At 47.4% G+C, this 24,788-nt stretch overlaps 1 protein-coding gene across 1 annotated transcript; it reads left to right on the forward strand.

Annotated features, from left to right (window-relative positions):
* Window positions 1-12,370: 12,370 nt before the first annotated feature.
* LOC146173431 (alpha-(1,3)-fucosyltransferase C-like) lies at window positions 12,371-20,281 on the forward strand. The gene is made up of 2 exons (XM_084583455.1): window positions 12,371-12,522; window positions 16,190-20,281. Exon 2 carries the CDS (start codon window positions 16,294-16,296, stop codon window positions 17,383-17,385), a length of 1,092 nt encoding a protein of 363 aa, XP_084439581.1. The 5' UTR covers window positions 12,371-12,522; window positions 16,190-16,293; the 3' UTR covers window positions 17,386-20,281.
* The last annotated feature ends 4,507 nt before the right edge of the window (window positions 20,282-24,788 follow it).

Genomic DNA, 24,788 nt, shown 5'->3' on the forward strand with positions numbered 1-24,788 from the left:
GTAATGTAAGCGAGAATCGAGCAAGAGAAAATTGTTCGCGGGCGAAATCAGATGTATACACTCGCACAGTAACATATTATATAAGAAGGGAACTGTCATTAGCAGCATAAGCAAAGTCGTTAAATTAAGCCGTGAACTCTGCATGAATTTGTAAAGTAGTTCGAACAAAAAAATACGCTAATTGGAGTGTCGTTACACCAAACAACATTACTGGCGTGGCTCCATAGCACTTAGTTATGGCGGCACTCGATCCACGAGAATTATTACCTTAACAAATTCTTTGTCAGAGCGACAACAGATCCAGCAGACAGGCACAGATTCAGCAGAGAGGGGACACACACTCAAGGGCGCTGTCTGACACTGGTAAAACAATCGCGGTGTGCGTTCGCGTACCGGGTACATACGAGAACTGCCTCATGGGCTGGCTCTCGAATATATTCGACAAAAAGAATTGGCAGGGTTAAGTTTAGTTGTTTATGCATCAGTCGACGTGAGCTGAGTGGAGCAGGCGTAGGGAGTGATATGAAGTTCTGAATCTGCTGCTGCTGTTACTGACCCTGAAGCCAAGGCTATCTCAGCCATGTGTTTTCAGACCATCGGACTCCAGACCGGGTGACTCGTGTAAGCATGCCCTTTCGAATTGACACTACCTGATCTTGTGCATCGGAGGGCACGATTACAAAGCGTGAGATGCGGTATCTTCGCGACTGTTTTTGGCTTCACATATATCCATGGCAAGGCGCAGTCTACCAGAGTCCATGCACAGGCGCGGACGGCACAGTAGACGCCGGAGACTGTTGCTGCCTTCGATTCTGAGTTAATTTAAACTGAAAATGAATGAGAATGGGAGGGATATGTCAGGCGCAGTGAGGACCACCTGAAGAAGCTAGGCCTTTGACAGTGTTCCTGACTTTGTTGGAGAGCCAGCATTAAATGAGCGAAACTCCACATCCAGGAATCGTTCGTGCACACTCGCAGTCGTGACCTGAACGGTTTTTCCACAGTATATATATATATATATTTCGTTATCGTCCTATCCATGGCACGCATCCTCTTTTTCTATTTTCGTGCTTTTCCCGGCTGCTTAGCCGCGATACTGTGGACCTTCTTTGAGAGAAACCTTGGAAGCAGGACTGAACAGGCAGCAGTTTTCGGGCAGGCAGTCAGAGGGCGCCTCGGGCGAAACGAGATGAACGGGCAGATCTGTCCCGCAGTTTCTGCGGAAGAAACGGAGCTGCAGCGGAGCGGTTCCTTCGGCCGGTCGAGAGATTAGGGTCTCCGTCCGTCCGTCTCACGCACGCGAGATCGCTAAGGTGCACCACTAATCCAGCCACCGGTGTATCATATATATACTTTCACCCCCGCGATTGAATCTCGCGAGATGGCGCAAAGAGCGCAAGCCTTGCTGCTGGATGGAGTCCAAGTATCTTCGAAGACTCTTTTTCTTTGGACGGTAGGCGGCCGGTTTCGAAGAGTGGGCCGCCCCCCGCGATGCTGTTTTTCTGGATGCGCGCCGGGCTGGGCGAAGACGACCGTCGTCGCGCTATCGCCGTCCAGCAGCGCGGTCCGCGCGCGTTCGGAATACGATCAATTCCTAACCGCACGCCGACTGCACCCTCGCTCACGCGAGACCACTCTCGACGAAGACCCCAGAATCTGCTCCGAGAGCCGAGAGAGAGAGAAAAAATCCCGCAGATATCGGCCGAGACGTCGTCCGCCAAGGACTTCGAGGTGCTTCGACCCTGCCGGGAGTGCGCGAGCAGAATTCAAGGCCAGCGTCTTCTTCTCTTGGCCGCCTCCTCAGGCCTCTCCGGGAGCTCGTTACAATTTACCGAGACGCTGCTGCATAGGCTGCAGCTCTTTCCATCTCGCTTCTGAGGGGTCGCTGCCGTAGGAGCCGTTTTTCTTCTTTCGTTCTTTCGGTCTGTGCGAGCGAGAAAGGGAGGGAAAAGCGCCTTGCACGCAGCCTGGGCCGAAAGAAGCGTGGGCCGCTTTCGCAGATGCAAATGGCAGTCGTGTTTACATTCGAAGATTGCGCGCTCGAAGCGAAGACGGTTGTCCCACTGGCGCGCGCGCATGCGCAGAAGCTTAAGTTGTCGCGATTTGATGCCCGCCGCGACACATGTGTCATTTCGCACCATGTATCGCACTGCCTGCCATCTGCGGTTAAAGAACGGGTCTCCTTTTTCTCGCTCGCTGTGCCTACAGGCTGCAGGGTGTCGCTATTGCGGCAGCGAACAGCCGCGGTGAATGCGGCCGCAGCTTGTCCTCGTTCCACTATCCGGAACAACTTGTTTTAAGTCTTCCGTCGAAAGTTCGCGGTTCAATAGAACGCGATTATACTGCTCCGCAGGAAAATATGGCTGAGTGTTGAAGTTTTTGAATCCGCTAGCAGGCCTCCGCAAAATCGAGGATAAATTCAGACGGTGAATCGAAGGGCAGAAACCTGACGGACTTTAACAAGGGCGGCACTTTTACACGATGGGATTTCGTAAGTTCGGATGATCACGTGTGCTTTTTCGAAGCCAAGTTCCTATAGCTCACCGGTAATGAGGTTTTGCGGGGTGCGCTACAAAACGTCTTTTTTAAGACCTTTCTTGACTCAGGGAGCGAAAATCTGTGCGAGGGAGCTGTGCGCGTGATGTGTGCATCGCATCTGCGCATCCCTGTGTCACTTGAAAATAGCGGATGTGTGACGAGAAAGATTCAGAGCGAAAACGATTGACGGTGACAGGTAATGAGTAAAAGTTATAGACATCGATAGAGTTAATAATGACTAATGCTAACGGCTCAAGGCACGAGCATCACCGAGCGCAAGTTGCCGAGGTCGATTCCAGGCACCAACGAGGCAAAAAATCATGATGATTAATAATGACTAAAATTAATTGTAATAACCAATAGGTCAGACTACGACTTGTAATGACCGCAACTGACTTGAAACGAGTAAAAATGCTTAGCGATGACTGATAATGATCACAGTCACAAGGCATGACTCATCATTACTACGAAACGACCAATATGTCAAACGAAAGAGACACCCTCTAATTTTGTTCCCCCTATCGTTTAGCTTTTGTACTACGCACAGATACAATTAGGGTGTATATATTTTTGTCGCGTTAGTATGAAAACCAAATAGTTAAACTGCTTTGAAGATAATTTATCTTCTAGATTTTATTGACAGGCACCACATGAACGTAGTTCCAATGACTGATTGATTGCCCTTTTCGCTTGTAGCTGTATATCTTACACTGCGAAGTTGTGCAGTCGATGCACGTAAAGATTTTGTGTATTGCATGAATTCATTTGAAAAAAACTCTGACAGCAGCTTGCGCCTTGTAGAAAGTTGGATTCAGCAACTTTAAGCCGGCTATATGCTGATACGCAGCAGGGGTTCGTGGAAGATGAAAATTAGAAGTCAAGTAATTTAATGATGAAATGCCACACAGAACAATATGCAACTGCACCACAATAATTTCAACTGCATCGCGTTTGAAGAATAACGGTGACTTGGTTAATGTTCTTGTAGCTCCTAATGACAACTTCGGTGGCCTACATTATGCTCTAAAGCAGATCTTATCCTTAGCGTTTTTGTTTGTTTTGTTTTGTTTTCCGGAAAAAAATTCTGATTCGTTATTATGGACGACTCGCTTTATGGATATTTTTGTGCTGAAATCAAAGTGCCCATATTAACGACGCACACTGTATACAGCACAGGACAACGTTGCATGCTTGCTACTGCTGATACACATAGAATCCGGTCATCGCATGTTTTCATCGCGACCGCGCTGGTTCATGCAGGAAAGGAGGGCAAGCAGCGCTGCTCGCTCCATTAATCGTCACTGCCATCGCGGAACCCGCTTGTTGGAGCGCGCTTAAGATGAGTCTCAGTTGAGCCAGCCACTCAGCCGCCCTCCAACACCTTCAGCCGTTCCTCCTCGCTCAGATGCGATCAAGCTTCCCACTTCTGTAGATAGAAAAAAAATGGAAGAGAAAGCAACCGTTGTTTTGTTCAACTGGCGGCGCGGTGTGGCCGAGTAATTGGCGCGTGGTAGGGGACACACCCAGCGGCGAGTGCGGCGCGTGCGGTGGCGTTGCACGTGACGTACACCAATTGGCCTTTTCAATTGGCTTTCCGGTCGCTCCGAGTAAGCGGGCTCCGGTCGGAAGCAGCAGGAGGGCTAGTCGCTTGCTCCCCGACCCTCAGCGGCACAATGGTGGGCCAGCGTGGGAGTTCCACCGGCGTTTCATTTGCGGAGGGATTGTTGTAAGCGCGCGGCCCCCCAGAGCGAGGGTGAAAGGTGTTCACCCTCAATGAACACGCTGTGGGTCGCGGCAACGCGATGGCACCTTGATACCGTGACGTGGAGGGTGAGTCATTTTGGCAACCCCGGTGCAGCTCACAACGAACCAACGCGTGCGATGTCCAACGGCGAACTGGCTGATTGACAGTGCGCCGGATACCGCAGTATATAGTCTGGGAGCACTGCGATTAACGGGTGCTTCCGATGACGTCATCGATGCTCGGGTGCCCTCTGCCATTTAAGTCACCGTTACGAGTGTTTCCGCAGGCCTCGCCCCAGCGGGAGGGCCGGGTGGGAGATATTTTCCGCCGCTTTGTTCACGGCGTATGGCGGAAAACGTGGGAAATAACCGCCCTCAATATGGGCTACACAAACGCGTCCGCAACGGGGAAAAAAAGAAAAAGAAACAGCAGCTAAACAGCCGGAACATCCCACACGTGGCAGCGCTCAACGTGAATACATTGAGAGACGCTGTTAAGTCTATAATTTGGCAATGCGGCAGCCTGCACCCTATTCATGTTCTGGGCCATCAGGAGAGTGACCTGCCACTGACGGGGAAGATTAAATCTATTTGTGTTGCAAAAAGTACGGCGCCGAAATGCTTTCGGAGTACCGAATTATATATATATATATATATATATATATATATATATATATATAAAGAAAGAAGCCACCAGTCCACGGGGCCAAGGAAAGCATTGGGGATTGTCTTTTTTTTATTTTACTTCGGTAATCACATAAACTAGGAATGTAATCTGTTTAGGGGAAAGATAAACACAAAGTAGAAGGAAAAACAACGTGCCGATGGTGGGAACCGAACCCACGATCTCCGAATATCGCGTCCTGTACTCTTCCAACTGAGATACATCGGCCGCTGTCCCCTCTGCTACTTTCTTGGGTATTAATGTTGCCTGTATACGAACCTTGAGAGTGTTCACCAGCGCCGCCCTCAACCATAGCGACGAGGAACGTCCTTCTGTTACCGCCAGCGTCCCGTAGAACGTGATCAAGAGCGAGGGCGAAAGCTGTGCTAGAACCCTCTTAAGCTACCTATGGCTTCAAGACTGCCAGAACCGAGGCCCCCGTAGGCTACAAGCAGATAAATGAAGGGCAAATGGGGGTACTCGTTATAATACATGAAGGAAAGAAGCCAACAGTCGGCGAGGCCATGTGTGTGTGTGTGTGTGTGTGTGTGTGTGTGTGTGTGTGTGTGTGTGTGTGTGTGTGTGTGTGTGTGTGTGTGTGTGTGTGTGTGTGTGTGTGTGTGTGTGTGTGTGTGTGTGTGTGTGTGTGTGTGTGTGTGTGTGTGTGTGTGTGTGTGTGTGTGTGTGTGTGTGTGTGTGTGTGTGTGTGTGTGTGTGTGTGTGTGTGTGTGTGTGTGTGTGTGTGTGTGTGTGTGTGTGTGTGTGTGTGTGTGTGTGTGTGTGTGTGTGTGTGTGTGTGTGTGTGTGTGTGTGTGTGTGTGTGTGTGTGTGTGTGTGTGTGTGTGTGTGTGTGTGTGTGTGTGTGTGTGTGTGTGTGTGTGTGTGTGTGTGTGTGTGTGTGTGTGTGTGTGTGTGTGTGTGTGTGTGTGTGTGTGTGTGTGTGTGTGTGTGTGTGTGTGTGTGTGTGTGTGTGTGTGTGTGTGTGTGTGTGTGTGTGTGTGTGTGTGTGTGTGTGTGTGTGTGTGTGTGTGTGTGTGTGTGTGTGTGTGTGTGTGTGTGTGTGTGTGTGTGTGTGTGTGTGTGTGTGTGTGTGTGTGTGTGTGTGTGTGTGTGTGTGTGTGTGTGTGTGTGTGTGTGTGTGTGTGTGTGTGTGTGTGTGTGTGTGTGTGTGTGTGTGTGTGTGTGTGTGTGTGTGTGTGTGTGTGTGTGTGTGTGTGTGTGTGTGTGTGTGTGTGTGTGTGTGTGTGTGTGTGTGTGTGTGTGTGTGTGTGTGTGTGTGTGTGTGTGTGTGTGTGTGTGTGTGTGTGTGTGTGTGTGTGTGTGTGTGTGTGTGTGTGTGTGTGTGTGTGTGTGTGTGTGTGTGTGTGTGTGTGTGTGTGTGTGTGTGTGTGTGTGTGTGTGTGTGTGTGTGTGTGTGTGTGTGTGTGTGTGTGTGTGTGTGTGTGTGTGTGTGTGTGTGTGTGTGTGTGTGTGTGTGTGTGTGTGTGTGTGTGTGTGTGTGTGTGTGTGTGTGTGTGTGTGTGTGTGTGTGTGTGTGTGTGTGTGTGTGTGTGTGTGTGTGTGTGTGTGTGTGTGTGTGTGTGTGTGTGTGTGTGTGTGTGTGTGTGTGTGTGTGTGTGTGTGTGTGTGTGTGTGTGTGTGTGTGTGTGTGTGTGTGTGTGTGTGTGTGTGTGTGTGTGTGTGTGTGTGTGTGTGTGTGTGTGAGCGAGCGAGCGAGCGAGCGAGTGTGCGTGCGTGCGTGCGTGCGTGCGCGGGGGTCGCAGATACCTCCGAGAAACCGAGCTTGGAGCGACCGAGCGGAAAAAGGCTGCTCCAGACTCCTGGCAGCCCCTCAGGCATCAACGCTTCCAATCACTGCAGAAGACAGGCAGCGTCCTGCACCCAGAGTGTATGAAACCACTTACGTTGTCAGACCATGCGTCGGCCCCCAGGCAGCCGCGACCTGCGAGAAAAACACGGGTTGCGGAAGACTCCTCCGAAGAGGGAGACCCAAAAGGACACTGCGGGACCTTTCCCTCTCCCCTTACCCGGACGAGGAGAACATATATGAAATGGCAGCCCGCTGTTCGCCGCCACCTCCCGTTATCTTTAGATAACCCCTTGAGCTGTATGCAGTTATTTATAATGTAATCAAGCCGTATCCTCCTTGTGATCGACCACTTTGATCATATATATTCGAGGGCTCCAATGGAAAAGAAAAGAAAAAAAAATTGGTGACGCCACTAAGAAGTACCGAAAACCTTTTCAAATCGAGCATAAGAAATATACGCTCTTAAAGAATACATTGAGGACGTTATGAGGTTGACCCGCTTGTCAATACATCACCCCATTCTAAAGAGAAAGAGAGACATACCACTCTTGCGGAAAACGGAGCTTTTATGAGCAGAAACCAGGGGCATTAAATTAAATACAGATGTCGCTACTACGAGCTAATTTCGCAAGAAATATATGGTGCGGCGACAGATATTTTTGTGCGCAGACTCTAGAGACTTCACTGTTCACTTTTTACAGTAATCTTGGAGGCCCCTTCGTTGTAAATGTTTGAAATGAATTTCGGAAATTTTTAACGCAATATTCTGAGCGACATAGGCGTCTTTCGTCGCCGAAAAAAAAAGTCAACATAGCGAGGGAGAGGACAAAGAGCCATGCAACCGAATTTTGCTAAAAACAATTGCTGAATGGAAATCTGCAGAGAAATAACTGAGACAGCACAAAAGCAGGACATACGAAAACAGTCTGGTTTGTGGGTGACTCTTGGAGGCCGCCACTGGAATGGGTTGGTTTGTGGGGTTTAACGTCCCAAAGCGACTCAGGCTATGAGAGGCGCCGTAGTGGAGGACTCCGGAAATTTCGACCACCTGGGGTTCTTTAACGTGCACTGACATCGCACAGCACACGGGCGCCACTCTGTTTCGCCTCCATCGAAGCGCAACCGGGGTGGCGCAGTGGTACGACTCTCGACTACTATTCCCAAGGACGCGGGATCGAATCCCAGCCTCGCCGGCCCCTGGAAGTGGGTTTCTACTTGGGGAAAAAAAGAAAAAAAAGTGGGGTTTCTGCGCAAGAAGTTCTTACAAAGAATGTTTCTGAGACCGATTCTGAGATCTAATTCGAGGCCTCCTTGCTTTTAGTTTAATTAGCGTGTTCTTTAAAAGGTCCGCAGAGGCATGCACATATGGAGTGTTAAGATGAGTTCGGATGGTCTTCAGTGGCGTTAGTGAACTGAGTGTCCAAGTTGGCCAGTGCGCGTAGTTCATTCCTGACGATGCGTCCCGCAGCCAAGTCCGTGCGGGAAGCTCTTCCATAGCGTGGCCCAGATAGCGCCGGACGTCGGCCGCATAATCGACCGGAAGTCGTTAGCGTGCAGCAGGAAGCATGCGCCAGCGTCCTTGTGCAAGAACGACCGGAACCACGTCGCGTGACGCGCTCACGTTGCTGCTGGTACTGTCTACTGCGCATGCGTTCCTGAGTTTGCGTGGCATCAACTGGCGGCACGGCCACCCGAACGGGTGCCGATATGAGCTCCGCCCAAGTTTTAATGGCGAAGCTAGATGTCTTTTTTTTTTCTTTTTTTTTGTGTGTGTGTCCGGAAGCTCGAGAGAAGCCGGTTGACGTTTTTTTCCCGCATTGTGTCGCGCTCGCATTTGATGAGGGGGCGGTTTTTGGGACAAAGTAGTGGGCCCCCGAAATGTCGCACAACTGTGGGAGTGGTTGCATTCGAATCTGTGGTCTGTGTGAGATTCAGCATAGAACTGCTATTCGCAACTGGCACCAGCCATCGGTCGGGAGTCGAACCATCAACCAAGAAACATAACGGTGTTGTTGTTGTGGCTGTAGGAAGAAGGAAAAGAAAATGCACGGGCCTGCTACTGGCTCTGTAGCTGAGCCACCTCCGCTGCCTCGTGCAGATAGAAGAGAATATAGAGAAGAAAGAAAAGGGAGAGGGAAAGAAAGACGCGCGCCGAAACAACAGCCGTCGTCCACCACCAGCGGTGGCGTGTGCAATGACGGCCTACAACAGATAAAAATTCGGTGCCAGGCTAGCCTCTTGCCGCAAGCGGCGGTGACCCACCTGGACCAGCCCCATCAGGGGAAGCCCGCCATAAAGGTGTCGGGTCAGATGTAACGGTGTCTGTCTATAAAACGTGCGTGCACCTGCTACGCCGCTGCACTGTCACACGCAATCAGTGATTAAGTGTCCCGCTTTGGCGGTATTCTTTTTAGAGATGGAAGTAAGATATATGTCTGGCTCCGCTTATCCAACTGTTGATTCAATAGTCGTTTAGTCATCGACCTGATTTTAATTAAGTCCAGTAGTTCAGTCATCATCATCATCAGCCTGACTATACCCACTGCAGGGCGATGCCTCTCCCATATTTTTCCATATATAGTTCACTCATCAGTTTGGTTCAATTCAGCCTTATCGGTTTAGTTACGCAAGAATGACCTGAATCACCTTCACTTATTGCTCTGATCCGACAGAACGCTTCCGTTATGTTGCTTGCATTACGTCAGTGGCTTCACTCCATTACCACGTATCGTCATAAGGAGTGGATGTTTCCGAAGTCGTCTTTCACGTGCTCTTTTTTTTTTTTTCCGTTCCAGTGACCATACACGGATGCTCTTTCCTGTATGTAATGTAATTTGTTGTTGTTGCTTTCTGTTTTCCGTCCAGTGCGTATACTGACCCTCATCCGAGGTTTCGGCTGGCGAGGTCGGCGCATTAATCAAGGCGCCTTACCGAGCAGGGCACGAAGATTGCCTAACAGCCAGCCCTCTGATCGTTTCGTTAGGGCAGACTGCATAATGTGCGCACGAAGCGCGCGCTTATGAAGCATCTGGCGAAGGGATGCTGTGGCTCGGCCTCCCGCAAGCCCCGATTCGCATTTCTGAGGCACGCTGTAAGGGACTGGAGTAAACCAATCGCGCCATCATTCGAACTCCAACTTACCCTTCAATTTCATTCCCTTTTTTGCCCCGAGTGAAGCAACAACCCAGGACAGCGCTTTGGAAGACCTCTGTAACCAGACATGGCAGTAATTGAATTACAGTATTGAAACTACTGTAATTTAATTACCTTTTTGGTATTTTGTAATGTAATTATTGACGTTTTTCGTTTGGTAATTTAGTAATGTAAATGGTAATTTAGTAATAATTTAGTAATGGTAGTAATTTCGCAGCGAAAGTAATTAATTCCTTTCGAAATTACTTTTACTGAAGTGCGTCTGGTCTGTTCCGGTTTTTGCTCTGGTCTTGTTTTTGAAATGGCAAGTGCTATAGGAAAGAGGTAAGGAATAGCTCTCTGGGACGGAATTTGGCGGAAAGACGAAAGAATGTGTGTGCTTCGCGTCTGGAGAACAAGTTGTTGTTTTTTTTTACTAGGTTTACTTAGTTTTTGCTGGATGGAAACTAGACAGTAATTTAAACATAATTGAATTACTCAGTAAAAGTAATTGTAATGTAATTTCATTCCTTTTTGGGAGAAGTAATGAGTAACGTAATTTAATTACTTTTCTGCAATTTTCAGCAAAATAATTAGTAATGTAATTTATTTCCTTTTCAAAAGTAATTTTGCCATGTATGTCTGTAATGTAATGAAACAGGTGGCACAAAAAGTCGCTGACCACAATGCAATTAAGCGTATTATCAGGTTAAAGGATACGAGTAAAGCGCGCCTGAATGTGGAGTGTATACGAGGTGCTGTCAGCTGCATTTTCTAATATAACTTTTGTCGCCTGAAGTGTTTTCGTATCCTGATTTTAATTTAGTGCCAGGTGATTTATCATTCGCGGCTCAGCAGTGTCAGCAAACAGAGCACTAGATGAAAATGACATCGCGTGGTGAAATATAAAGGATCAGGATGCCTACAAACAAAAAATCATAATTTGCAGAAATCACATGCACAAAAATGTCTACGTACAGGAAGAGCTACTTCACCGCCTCTTAACTGCATGTGAAGAGCCCAGCTTCGTTGTAGCTGAAAAGTAAATATAATAACTATCATACTTGCAGTAACGGTACGCATTATACTCTCGAAATTGGTTAATTACCCCGGTAATAATTTAAACAACGTGACATTTATTCAAGAATTAAAACTATGAAAAAGAACAACGGAGGCACAAAGCTACCATTTCCTGCGTCTTATTTCACGGTGCCATATTGCATCGGTTGATGTATTTTTTTGTGACCCACTGCTTTTTTTTTTTTTTTCTTCCACTTGCAGCCCTATAAATAATACGTAGGCTAGGTCTCCCAACGACGAGCTGCAGCATTGTATGCTACAGCGATTAATTCTTCCGCATGAAAGTAAGTAAACAAAGAAGTACGGGGCCGTCCATAAACGAAGTGATGGTGACCGAAACGGAGTGGCCGAGAGCACAATCGTTCTTCATGCCCTTCAATCAAGTCACCGACGGAAGTGCTTTGTGGACTGATTTTTCGCGGCATGACATGTATATACTGCACGCCTGTGATGTGATCTGGCCCTGCACAGCACTTATACTTACATCTATTCACGGAATCGAAAAATAGTTCAGTAAGAAAAAAAAAAAAAGAATAATTGTTTGTCAAGTGAATTCTCAAAGAATTCAATTTTCTGCCATTTTTCATTCCAATACTTTTCTTTTTTTTTTTTCCTGATGCTGCTTCCTCGTGGGACATTGTTAACGGACACGTTGTTTTTCCGGGGCCGTATCTTCCGGGGATATTTTTTCCTGCGTCCATAATACACAACATTTCTGGTTGCCTTCCCCCCTAACATCCGAAGTAGTGGCGAATAAAATTGATTGATTGATTGATTGATTGATTGATTGATTGATTGATTGATTGATTGATTGATTGATTGATTGATTGATTGATTGATTGATTGACTGACTGACTGGTTGGTAATAAAGGATCTGCAAGTAGCGATTCGGCTATAAGGGTGGTCCTTGACCAGGACGGATTGACGTGCAGTTTTTGCCGTGCTGCTGAAATTATATCAGTTATGGAAAGACGCAATGGGAAAGCCAGATATCGGCCCAACAGAGCTCACGCAGAATTGTCACGTCACATGTGTAATCGCTCCTGCATTCCTCGCTTCGTGCAACATAGCTCAGTTCCGAGGAGCCCTTCCCAGAACCCACCACGGTGGCCCAGTGCCTTTGACAATTCGGCTGCTGATCACCGAGGCTACGGGTTCGGTCCCGGTCGCGGCGTCCACACTTCAACTGAAGCGAAATATAAAGCCGCCCGAATGCTTTGCGATGTCAGATCACTTTAATAGTATTGTCCTTCGTTCGCCAACGTGTTGCTGCTGAATGTCAAAATGACAAATGGCAGCTTTTATCACGAGAGCTTCCTGTGATGCTGGTTTATGCTACAAAGCAACCGAGAACGGATGTTTCATACCGCCGCGTGCGGGCTCCGGATGCCCGACATAGCGGTGGCAGAGTCGGCCGCGAAGTTTCGTCACCGAGAGCCGTATCCTCCCGCCCGCGCCTGACGGAAGTGACGCACAGTCATTCTCTTCCGGCAACGAGCCAACGGCGAAATCCACTCGTAATCCGGTGATAGGCATCGTTTGCAAGCACAGGGCTGTAAGTAGCTGCTCTTTCCTATCTTGAATTTCTCAGTCGTGTATGTATACACATGCGTCTACGCCGAACGTTCCTGCCCTCGCCCACTGCGTGGCAGGGCGCCAGCGACGTTTGTAGTCAGGGGAGGATTCGTGAGTTACTCTAGAAAAGAGCCTTAGGCAATATATATCGACAATTAATTGAGCGCGGTAAAAAAAAAAAATCTCCTAACTAGTCGCCCTTTGAAATGGAAGCGGTTGTGCGTGCATGCTCGCCGTGGTCTGAATGTGAGGAAACTCGAGATGAAGGGAATCGTCCTATTCTTCGTCATTATCGATTATATTTTGATTCATGGGTTATTGCACGTTCAGCCAGTGTGTTTGTTGTCATGCGCTGTTCGTACACGTCATTGCAGCGCTTCGCGCGAACAGAGCGCAATAAACCCGTTTCGGTACGTCATCATCAAGGCATGATGCAATAAAGAGGCGACGTAAATAGTGCCTATATTTATGCACCCAGCACTTTTGTTTTTATTTTCATCGAAACCGCCTTTAGAAAATGCTTGCCGCGAGACCTAGAGCTTCTACTAGATTTCGAGAGCCAGTTTAGCGTAGTCTTCGCTAGATATGGTAAAAGCCACGTTAATAAACGTGGCTAGGAATTCCGCTGAAAAAGAAGATAAGCGAAAGAAAATAAATTAAAGCAGAAAAAATAAATGCCAGCAAGAAATGTAAACCGAAGCATATTTTCCTCATTTAACCTAGCAGTGATGCTCAACAAAAAAAAATTACGAGGGACTTTAGTGACTAAAGTAAAGAAAGGCGAAATCCTGAGTGCCGAATTCTGCTACGCAACTGACAAAAACTTATTAATTAATCAGCCAATTATTAATTAGGCATTAACCAATTAGTCGGTAAGTAGGTATAGTAATTAATAAATTAATTATTATCAATTAGGAATTTATTATTTATTGGCATATGGCCATATAAGGCACGCATTCGCGCATACTGTGGTGGTGCTCTGCGATTGGTCAATACATCTATGACGTCATCCCGCCTCGGCCAATCAGAGCCGCCGCAAAAGCGAGAGACATTTTGCCCACGACACATGAGCCATTAAAGGCTTTCGTCTTAAAACCGCCTAGAAGCAGAATACTTCAGTTACCCTTTAGCATTTGCGGATCGAGTGAGCGTGAATCGATATCCTATCGCCAGCTTAACTCCTTCTTAACTCCTTACAAGTATGAAATCTTCGACTAGGTACACCGTATAGGAACTGACGCACGTATCTTTTTTAACATTTATGGAGAATGTGTCATAAGTTGCTCTTATTGGTGGGGTTTTTAATCTGCGGTGAACTGTGCGTTATTCCTGTGTGGGCGGCACTTCTGAAGCGTGCTTATTATAAATGCCCCTTCCTTACTCGCTGTATTGAGTGCGCATGGCATAAAACTTGGAATGCTCTTCTTAAAGAGCTGTCGATGCTATTGCCAGCAAACTTAATCAGCGCCAAGGAACAAGAACACGTACAGAAATAGCAATGATTCATTCGGAAACCTAGAGGCCATGTTTTAATTCTGAACCTTTTGAACACTCCACTACGGAGGTAACAGCACCCTCCTGCATCTGTAAAAACAGCATCTGTAAAAGTCACTTTCCTCATGCAATGCTGCGCATATTCCGTTATGTCTATAAGTAACCGTCTACTCCTATATATTGGCAAACCTTCAGAATAAAGCAGTCCTTCAGGCGTCTCCATATCTACGTCACAGCATGCAAATAGCGTAGTTCATCGCTAAGAACAGGGGTAATGTAAGAGCTAATGCAAATGCCGTTAATCTGAGCAGCCGCCATGCGATGTGTCACGCGTTCGGATCGATCGGCTGGCGGAATGATCTTCAAATCGAATTACCGAGGAGAAATAGAACCTGTATCGATGCGAGGTACCACGTTCTAAAGGTAGCGAGACCACTCTCACCAAAAACTGTTCGTTTATAAATTACAACAGACTCCCCCACCCCAAACAGAAGAAAAACAAAACACGAAACAAAAAGACGGAACGCAGGTATCGCCGTGATCGGCCACCCGTCCATTTTTGGTATAAGAATGCAGCGTTTGAATCAGCTGTCGAAAAAAATGTTTCAATCGAAGTTTCTCTCCGATAAATATATTTTTGCAAATGACAGCAAAGTCCGAAAAATCGAGAGTCACTTTTTAACGAGAACAATACCTGAATAGGCTCCTGAGCCACACTTTAATAGGACTCCGAAATTGAGTCATCCTGGCCGACTATAGCAGTAGTTACCATGCCGCAAGACAGGCATTCTAACCTGGGCGCCTGAGCTATGAAAGCACGTGAAAAAGACCCCCCCTTGCGAAGAATCACATTCACTTCTGAAGCCTCGCAAGTCAAAGGGAGAAACATATGACGCAACATACTATAGGTCTTGAAAAGGGTACCCACGTCGGCTACTTCCCTGTTACCTCACCGATAAAGAGATTGCATATCGCGCCGAGTCGCCTGCACGTGTGTAATTCACGTCTATTTAGTTCTTGGGCGTTATAATGCCTTTAATGATTTTACTTCACTGTCGATTGCTCAATTGAACGTTTCTTTCATAGGCCACAGGCTCTTATATTGGTCCTAATCGTTTCGGTGCATTATGGTCGGGCTATTAATTTTTGTTCGCATTTTGTTTTCGCCATATACAGTTCGTAGCTCTCTTATTTATGACGCCTAATTGCTTCTTATTCTTTCTTCTATCGCATTTTCTTGTATCGCTCAGGGGTTATATATGCTCCACTCCCAAGTCCCAATGACGCGGGTTGAATTGGGTCCCGGCCGCTTTTCAACGGAGGCGGAAACTATATAGGCGTCCGTGTGCTGTGCGATCGAAATTATCCGCAGACCTCCGCTATGGCGTCAACCACTTTTAGCCGCGCTTTTGATTTCCCGCTATTTAAATTTTAGTTTATGATATAGTTTTGCCTCTGGTTCAGTTCTTTTTCCTTTCTTCTTTAGCTTTATTTTTCTCAGGTTTCTCGTATTTTAGGTCGGGTGTCAGATCTATATCACTTAGAGCATATTCTTTCCTCGCTTTGTGCATGTATATAAATGTTATATGCATCATTTCCGCCTCGAGTTCGAGGTGTTTATAGGTTCTTCTATGTCGATTGTTTGTCGTTTTCTTTCCGATGCCCTTTTGTTTCGCTGTCGCCCCTGCATAAGATGTAAATGTAACGAGATGTGTTTGCCCAGCTCTATTTGCACGCTATATGCTTCCGTGTATTTTTTGCCCGTTCTTTCCCGCCACGTTTCTTTTCGGCGCCAACTGTATTTATGAGCGACGGCAGAATGGAAGAGTTTGAAGTCGATATAGCGTTTCAATTGTCGCCGTTCATCTTCTTCACTGTCCGCATTTGCTTACGCCATATGTCTTTTAATAGAAACTGATTCGCCCAGCTGTGACCCCTGTAGAAATGATCACGCAGGTGGCCGCAAACACTCCCTTTCGACGCCTTCACATGAACGATGAACTTTTGCGCATTTACCTATACTTAAATTAGCACTGAATGCCTGCAGGGTGTATTGAGTGTAGCGGAGAGGCCAGCTACTTCTTATGAGGTTGCTCTACTGAACTTGTTCTTGACTCGCATATGCGTGCTCTTTCATTACCAACTGCGCGCAGGTTCTCCAGAAACGACCCGCATCCAATTTCCTCTCCCTTGCCTGCTGAGAATCGAAGGTGTGGGGGACCGGATCCAAGCCTGGTGGGGGTGAGCGGTGGGAGGTATGAGACGTGTGAAAAGGTTCGAGCACTTGCTCCTCAAGACTGCGTTGCCGTGTGTTGCGCTCTGTGGCGTGGCCTATTTGGCGGTGTACTCGTACCACAACAGGTCGACGACCGTCGGAAGAGACCGCGTCGTTCACATCCTGATCTGGCACAGCTTCGGGAGGGACTTTTTCGATCGAATATTCGGCGACAATGCCGTCAAGAAGTGCGCGTTTCGGTGCAAGTTTACCCAAGACCGCAAGCAACTGTATCGGAGCGACGTCGTCATGTTGCAAACCTTCTTCAAGACGTTTTGGAAAAGCCTGCCTCCTCGCCGGAAGCCAGGGCAGGCGTGGCTGCTGTACGCCATGGAGCCCCCGTACAGGATGCCGGCTAATCCGTCCAGGTTGGATAAGCTGGGCATAAACTGGACCTTGTCCTACCGATTCGACGCGGACGTAGTTCACAGGCACGGCTTCGTTACAGTGCGAAGAAAGAATGAGCAGAGCATTTCGGCGCCCGGCCCCAAGCCCAAGGTAGCCGCTTGGATCGTCTCCAATTGCAGGAGTTTCAATTACCGAGAACGGTACGTGAGGGAGCTGCAGAAGTTCGTTCAGGTGGACATCTTCGGCGGCTGCGGTCGACGCCGTTGCCGGGAGAAGCACTTCGGGTGCTACAAGGAGATAGCGAGAAACTACTCGTTCTACCTGGCCTTCGAGAATTCCATATGCAAGGATTACAGCACGGAGAAGCTCTTCCATCCGCTCCTGAACGAAATGGTCCCTGTAGTGATGGGTGGTGTCAACTATTCACTGGTGGCGCCCCCTGGATCCTACATCGATTTCGCGTCTTTCAGAACAGCCCGAGATTTGGCTGCTTACCTGCTGGAACTGCAGCAGAGACCCGAAGAGTATAGGCGTTACTTTGAGTGGAAGAAAGAGTACGCCATCGAGAAGCTCTCTTTCGGCTGCACCACGTGTCAACAGATCCACGAGTTGTTGTCGCGTACCACGCAGCAGGCTCGGAGCAGCGTGTACAAGTACCTCTGGGAAGACGCCCAGTGCATGACATGGGAGGAGTTGCTCAAAAAGAAGTGGTCGACCAGTAAGTGAACGTCGACAGTGTGTGCTTTGTTGGGAATACGCGCTGTTTGTGTACACTGGTGCAGTGCAGAAATAATGAGGCAGTGAGAAAGCAGCAAGTGCGCGTTCATCGTGACTGCCTTGTCCGCAGGTTAAAGTGACGTGCGCGAAAGGCTGCATGCTTGCGCCTCTGAAGTGACGTGTGTGCAGCGCAAACGAGTGTATGTGCTGTGATATTTATTCCAAAGATGCTGGAAAAAGAAACACTTACCGCAACATCTTTCTCGGTTCCGGTCGTGGGAACGAAATGAAGTTGTCGCCTGCACAACACCTTTGGCAAGGAGGATTGTCTCGAAGAGAAGGTTGCCGCAGGTGACCGCGGTGTAGGTCGGTTAACGCGTATACCTGTCGCAAGACACAGTTCAAACCATCATCATCACCACAGCGCCTAACAGGAATTGCAACGCATGACGTCACATAGCGCCAAAAAGGAATTGTAACACATGACGTGCACTAGCTTTGTACATAAACTAATTATCATATCCTTTCTTGCCTACATATTGAGCAATGTTTGAAAAATGTTTAGCAAAATTAGGTATGGGGTTTTTTATATTGGTTTTTCAAAAGAACTCACACAGTCAAAAATCTAATATTTGGCATTTCTTATGCTTGCTTGCCCTTTATTTATAAGAATTAAAGTTATTGATTTCTCGCACCTGGTCGTGGGAACAAGATTCGTCTGTCCTGAGCAGCGCCTCTTCTACCCGCGACGACTCTGCTGGACAGCCGATGACGTCAGATCGCGGACTTATGTCGTTGCAACGCTGGGGTACAGCGAAGGGCTTGAAGACTAGCTAGTCGTGAACACCCTAAGAAGACCAGTCAGAGGGTGTAGCTGCAGCTAGAGGTCTGACTTTTCGGTTTAAACCTAGAAAAAAAAAAAAGCAACGATAAATGTGTGCAAAATTCGGCTTTAAGCCAAGAATGTCTTTGGCGGACACACCAAAGCTCAAGCATGCGAGGACATTTATTATACCATCAACCAGTTGTTTGCGTAGTGGTACAATTAATCATCAACTGCGGTATACAGTCTGGCCTTTCCACGTTGCACGTATACGGACACGGATGAGTTTTACGTCAGCGCGGCGGTGGTGATGGTGGTTTGGACTGTGTCTTGTGACAGCAAGCGCACAACAACCTCTACACCGCGGTCACCAGCGTCGGCCTTCTCTTCGAAACAGACCTCATTATCAACGGCGTTGTGCGCGTTAGCAACAACTTTACCGGTCACAAAGTGATTCTCTTAACGACTAAATAAACAACAAGCATCAACATCAGCTTCTGAGGATACAGTTTTAATTACAACAATGGTCTGACACTCAGTATTGTCTGTTGTGTATAAAAGAAATAGCAATAGCAATAGCTGCAGCGACTTCTCCGGCAAGGGTGAATTCTTTCCTTTTTTTTTTTGAGTTGATAAAAAGTCTGATTTTATTTATTTATACTTCTATCCTATGCAGGATTTTAGCAGGCTGAGATACAGCATTAACGCACAGTAACATAGGCAATAAAAACAAGAATACCAATTTCAATAAAATGCAAGAAACAAACAAACCATAATAAACCATGGCAAACAGATGATTGTAATGATAACAGAAAACGTCACAGATTGAGGCATGACCAAAACAAGTTTAAGTGAAACAGTCTCATTGTCTAGTTTATTCCATTCAGCAATAGTCCTGGGAAAGAAATGATATTTGAAGCAGTTATTGCGAGTGAAATAAGGAGCTACTGTTAGGGAATGTCTTTGTCCTGTGGCATATCCTGTAGAAAAGGAAATTATACGATAGATGTAGGCCAACTTTAAAAACTTCCTCGGCGATTATTTACGCCTGTAACAGTGCACCTTGGTTGCGATGAAATTAGGTCTCGTTTTTAAGCTCTACCATGACTTGCGTCACAAAAAAAAAAAAAAAAATTATAATACGCAATAGTGTACGCTCACGAACTGCTCAATGTTATTATTTTTCACGTGCCGAAATAACTAACACACAGAAATATTAACAAATAAGCACGACAAGCATATTACACTGTGTTCTCAGATCCGCTGGTAAATAGAGGTAATAAAACTAACAAAAAAAAATCAAACTCAACGACGAGCAAAATGGAGTGAACAGAAATCGTCGCCATCGCGGTTTGCTCATTCTTGCACTATACTTGGTCACTGAGCACACAATGCAATAACATATTCGTTTGAATGTCATTGCGTCTCCGCCTAACCTGAGCACACAATTATACGAAAACAAAAGCGACGCGTGCGCAAACAACTTTTTTTCCTGTAAGTCACCGCAGACTAGGCAGGATCCTCACAACTGGTACAACACGACATTGGAAGTTATGCTAAGTTAAGTTCTGATTCACAGATAATATATATCATAATGAGATGCTCAAAGCATTAGTGAGGAGTCCACGAGTAAGGATCGATATCTTGAAGCACGTACAGCTGCCCTTATCTACGGCAGGCAGCAGTATTCCATTCACTGCGGTGGGCGGTAAACAAAACAACCATCAGTCAGTCATTTGCGCCCGCCACGTCCCGCTAAAAGGATATGAGGACCCCGGCGGAACAAACCATAGGCAAATATTTGTACTACGTTGGACCGTACATTATCAGCACAGCACCAATATTGGGCCAATAATAGATCGTTCTGCCTGGGGCGAGACGAGGCACCTCCGTGCGTGCAGGCAGGAAGAAAGGCAATGGAAGCAGGCCTTATGCAAATCACCCTAATGTTTTTATCTGGAAATCTAAATGCATCTCCGCGCACTAGAGCCTTCCGGAAGAAGGAAAAGATGCAATCGCGGCCGCAGAGAGGGTGCCTCTAACCAGAATAGGAGGCAACAAAGTCAAGGCCGGAAGAAGGAAGGGATGGAGGAGGGGAATGTAGTGGTTGCCTCTGCACGTTGTTCTACACGCGCTTGCTACATACACCAGCTTGTTTTTGTCGTCGTCGACTTCTTGAACCCCGAGGATACGCCGAGGGCAGAAACCCTCCGCAAGGCTGACTCGAGTGTGTCCTTCAGTGGTTGTCTATATTTCGTAGTGCGCAAAATCTCTAGAATCCCTATTCACCGATTTCGACGATGTCTGTGTGTGAATTATAAGTTTTTGACAAGAGCTGCAAACTCGGGCAGCACTTCTGGGAAGGGAACAGTACCCACCTGATCCCGAGTCAGACTTACTCTATACTTCAAGTTCGCTGAATACCCGAGTTTAAGAGAACTTCTTGTTGGGCTAGTTGGTGTCTATTCATTATAAGTTAAAGGCGCCAAAACAACACGCACACTGTCCCGTAAAGGCGCTCTGTCCCGTTCTTCTTTTCTTGTGTGTGTGCGTGTTGTTTTGGCACCTTTAACTTATAATGAATACCCGAGTTATAGGACATATCGCGACCCAAAGTCGTCCCTCTCACTCGCAGGTGGTCGCAGGGGGTCGCAGGTGGTAGCTGGCAGGTGTCATGGCCGGCCACCGACGTACGTCGGCATGCAGTTTGTGTAACGCATGTCACGAGATCATAGTGCATGGCCGAACTGGCAGGTTCTGCTAATTTTCGAAGCCCTTTTGAGATCGAAATCGAATCCACTTAATTGGCCCACTCGATTCCGAGTCAAACACGCTATTCCGAGGCAACGCAGGTGCGTGGGCAAAGGTTTCCAGGACTCCATAATCAGGAATCGTAGCCAATCGTTCTCTTGTTAGCCGGTGTACGGAGTCCAGACTTAACGATCTGGAAGCCAGACTCTCATGTTGTATCATCAGCTGGTGAAATCAAAAGATCGCCAAAGAATGTGGCGCTTGTATACGCCAGATTTGCTCTTCTCGTGTCCGGGAAACTTTTGTGCCCAATATAGTACATTCGTACGGCTTGGTCTAAAGGAGGCCTTTATTATCTATCTAGAGTGGTATTTCTTATAATACGGTAGATAGATTACGGCTATAATGTGCGACTTGAGACCACAGTGGTAATGAACCCCACCCCCCTCCCCCTCACACAAACACTTTTTTTCTTTTTTGCAAGAACAAGGGAAGTGAGCAGTCGGAAATGCAGAGCAGTTCGGAATGTACTGCACCTCATTTTTAATCTGATGAAAAGTTGCCTTTGATTATTTCTATAAATACAAAGTGGCCCTGGAAATTTAGCGCCAGTATCGAACAGGTGCAATATCTCAAACAAAATATCGTATGAAACGTGGGTGGCCTGTAATATTACCTGCGATGAAATTTAATACTAAAGCCAAGATCCTGCAAGACATGCGATAATCAAAAACTATGCTTTTTGATACTGTGAACGAACATATTCTTTCAGATGAAACACTGGTTACAGTCACCTCGGTGCAGCAACTCGAACACTCAGCAAATTCCTAAATGCAGGCTAAATTAAGGCAGCGCTGGTTTGATTTAGAAACTTGAGGTTCTTGTTGGGGGGGGGGAGGAATGTGAGGAATTGGGGGGCACAGCCCTATAACTGTATCCTAGTAGCATTTCGGGACTATCGCAAAGGGGCTCTGCAGGGGAAGGGGACGAAGAGATAAGCAGAGGGGGGAGGGGGGTGCGGTTTTATTTAGCTAGTGTCTGCCCCCCCCCCCCCCCCCCCCCATTTCGGGCTTATCTTCACTAAATAACAGGATAAATGCGTTAGCAAGACCTGACAGAGGTCTGTCCTGTGTCTGCTGCTCCATATATTCCCCAACACCGTCTACACAACCTGCTGTTCGAAACATTCCTGCATGCACGTGCTATTCGTGTCCTAATTTGCCACGTGGTCCCAATGCGACCCTTGTGCTCTGCATTACTTTTCCTTTATTACGCCGGTGAGTATCCGCAGCATCAGAGGGGTGCGGCCTCGTCAGGCACGTTTATTGCTTCCTGTCACTGCCCCAAAGCATTTCTGCAACGGATCGCAATGAATGAAAGAGAAGAAACTAAAAATTAAGTCCTGGCAACGACAAGTAATGATGAAAGAGAAGGAGGTGGGACGGGGCAGCAATAAATGTTGTTCATCATCATCATCACCCTGTTTACGCCGAGTGATAACCTCGTCGTTGGGCTCTTGCCCCGACCATATGCCTTCCTGTTTGGAAGCATGTCGTGCACCGTCGCCTTCCCACAGTCAACGTATAAACACGGTTCTGATTCTATGGTGTTCGCCGTCCTGCAGACTATACAGGTCAGGGGGCCAATTCGCGCGCAGGTTCTACCTCACGGTATAAGGCAGCGATTCGGTACGTCGGCATTAGGTTTCATAGAGTCTCAGATATTGTTATCTTGCTATAGAGAAATATGCACAAGCACGCACAAGCGGGGATAGTGGAGTGATGAAGTGCCTTCTTTCAGCAGGGCACGGCGATGAATCCCGACATCACATCTCTAGAGGAATCGCGGTTTAAGTCCGAGCCCCGCTTCATTTAACGCCAACTTTGCTTCCTGTTTTCATCTGTCTTTCGTGTTATCTTTGCGTGATCCGCTCCAAGCCCTGTCAGTGCTGACTGTATAGAAGGAGTGGTGTCGATCGGTCGGAACCGGACTGGCCTCTCGGGCTTAACCTTGATCGAGCCGCTTCGCGATTACAGTTCCCGATAAAACGACTGGGCCTCCATTGCCCAGTAAGTGTCTGCGTGTGTGTAACAGTGCGTAAGCGTTCGGGTGCAAGAACACGTTTTCTAGGACCCGTATATCAGTGATTCATCGCCTGAGTTAGTCGCTCTATTCTATAAATATGGCTGCGCATGTCCCGTGTCAAACGCAATCGCACGCGGTTAACACTGAGACCCGCTAACGTGAGAAATATTAGATGCTATTGATATCGGCATCAGTGAAGACGTCGGAATAAGCCATTCGAGAGTAACACTCTGTGAAAAAGAGATCCGTTTGATTATCGACTGAAATTATAAGGCAGCGAATTCTGCCTTTTCCCTGCAGTCGTGTGATTAGCGGCTTCATCTTTCAGTGCGAAAGCAGTGCTTCACGGAGTATGAGCTTTCCTGTGTGGCATAGAGGTACTGTATCTGGCTCAGAAGGCAAAGGCCTCCTGGCAGGCTGATTCTGACATCCCCCTTCCACAGGAAGGGGAGGCCAGGGGTGGCAGCTCCCACAAACGTAATGTCAGGCAACACTACGGCCATTCAGTGCGCGGTCATGTCAGCTGCCATCTGCCAGCGCCATGTTCGTGCTTTTTGCTCGCAATGCCGATGACAACTTCGACGCCACATTTTCTTGTGAACGGAGCCTATAACGCCATCGTGTTATAAAAGGAGCTATGTCTGAAACCTCGACCTTTGAAGATACCTCTGGCAGGTGGACGTTGGCAGGTGACATGGCCGAATTGGTCAGTGATTTCTCTGACGTCACAAGACCAGAGGACATGGCCGCATAGACATCTCCCTGTTTGCAAACAATGTGACGTCAGGGAGGCACGTGACGAGGAGGACGCGCCGAAGGAAAACCTGCTTGGTGGGCAAAAGCGTCCTTTCCAGCCGGGTCTCCCAGCTGCAAAGAGCGGCGGGCAGCTGCCCATTGCTGCGCCGTTTTTGCCTCAAATTGTGCTTTAGCCATATTCAGGTCCAGCACAATAGGCAGCACTCCTTAGCGTGCGTATCCATTAGCAATTCTCACTTTGAAAAAGATAGTCTCAGCAAGCATGCAATTATTTTTCTGTTCTATGAACTGGCGTGGCCCTTTGCGGACTACCTGAAGCCCTATCAAACGTTTGAAACGCCAATGACCTAAGCACTTTGGAAAAGGGGTCAATGCAGGCCTATTACAGACAGCGTTTTTCTTTTTTTTTTTTAATGTTTCCTTCACAAAACCAACTGATGGGCCCCGCGAAGCGTGGACAGTTGTAAGCGAAAATAGTAGCGCACGCGCGTGAGATGATTCGTTCTTGGTTGGGTGATTTTCATCCCAAGTGCAGAATTTTTAGTTTGTGTTTTGTTTGGCCAGACAAAGAAAATATATTATTGATACTTTACAGTCGGTGAGTGTGCGGGAAAAAAATCATTTCCGCCTTGTCGTGCAATTCAGTCACCTAAGCTGTGTTACGAGGAACCGTGAGGAACCGTGAGCTGCTATAGCAATGCCACGCGAATGGGTCCCGCGGTTTGGAAAGTAACAAAGCGCGTTTCGTACCACATAATATTCATGCAAGGCGTACAAATATTCATAAGTGCACTTAAATGATTCGAGTAAAACCACTTTTTGATTTGGACACGACAGCCTTTGAACGCGCTTTATTAATGATTCCGTCTATAGGGATGCGGCTGTACTTGAGCGATCATGCCGCTGGCATATGACCTAGCAATGGAAGCCGTCTTGTGAGAGAGCTAGCTCCTTCAACATGGCCAGCTGAACTGGAATAAATTCAATGACTAGAAAG

Source organism: Amblyomma maculatum, chromosome 11, assembly GCF_055883805.1.
Source record: "Amblyomma maculatum isolate TAMU_Amacu chromosome 11, ASM5588380v1, whole genome shotgun sequence".
NCBI lineage: Eukaryota > Metazoa > Arthropoda > Arachnida > Ixodida > Ixodidae > Amblyomma > Amblyomma maculatum.

Excerpts from the sequence above, each read along its gene's own strand:
- LOC146173431 (XM_084583455.1), top strand. The coding sequence starts at position 16,294 with ATGAGACGTGTGAAAAGGTTCGAGCACTTGCTCCTCAAGACTGCGTTG.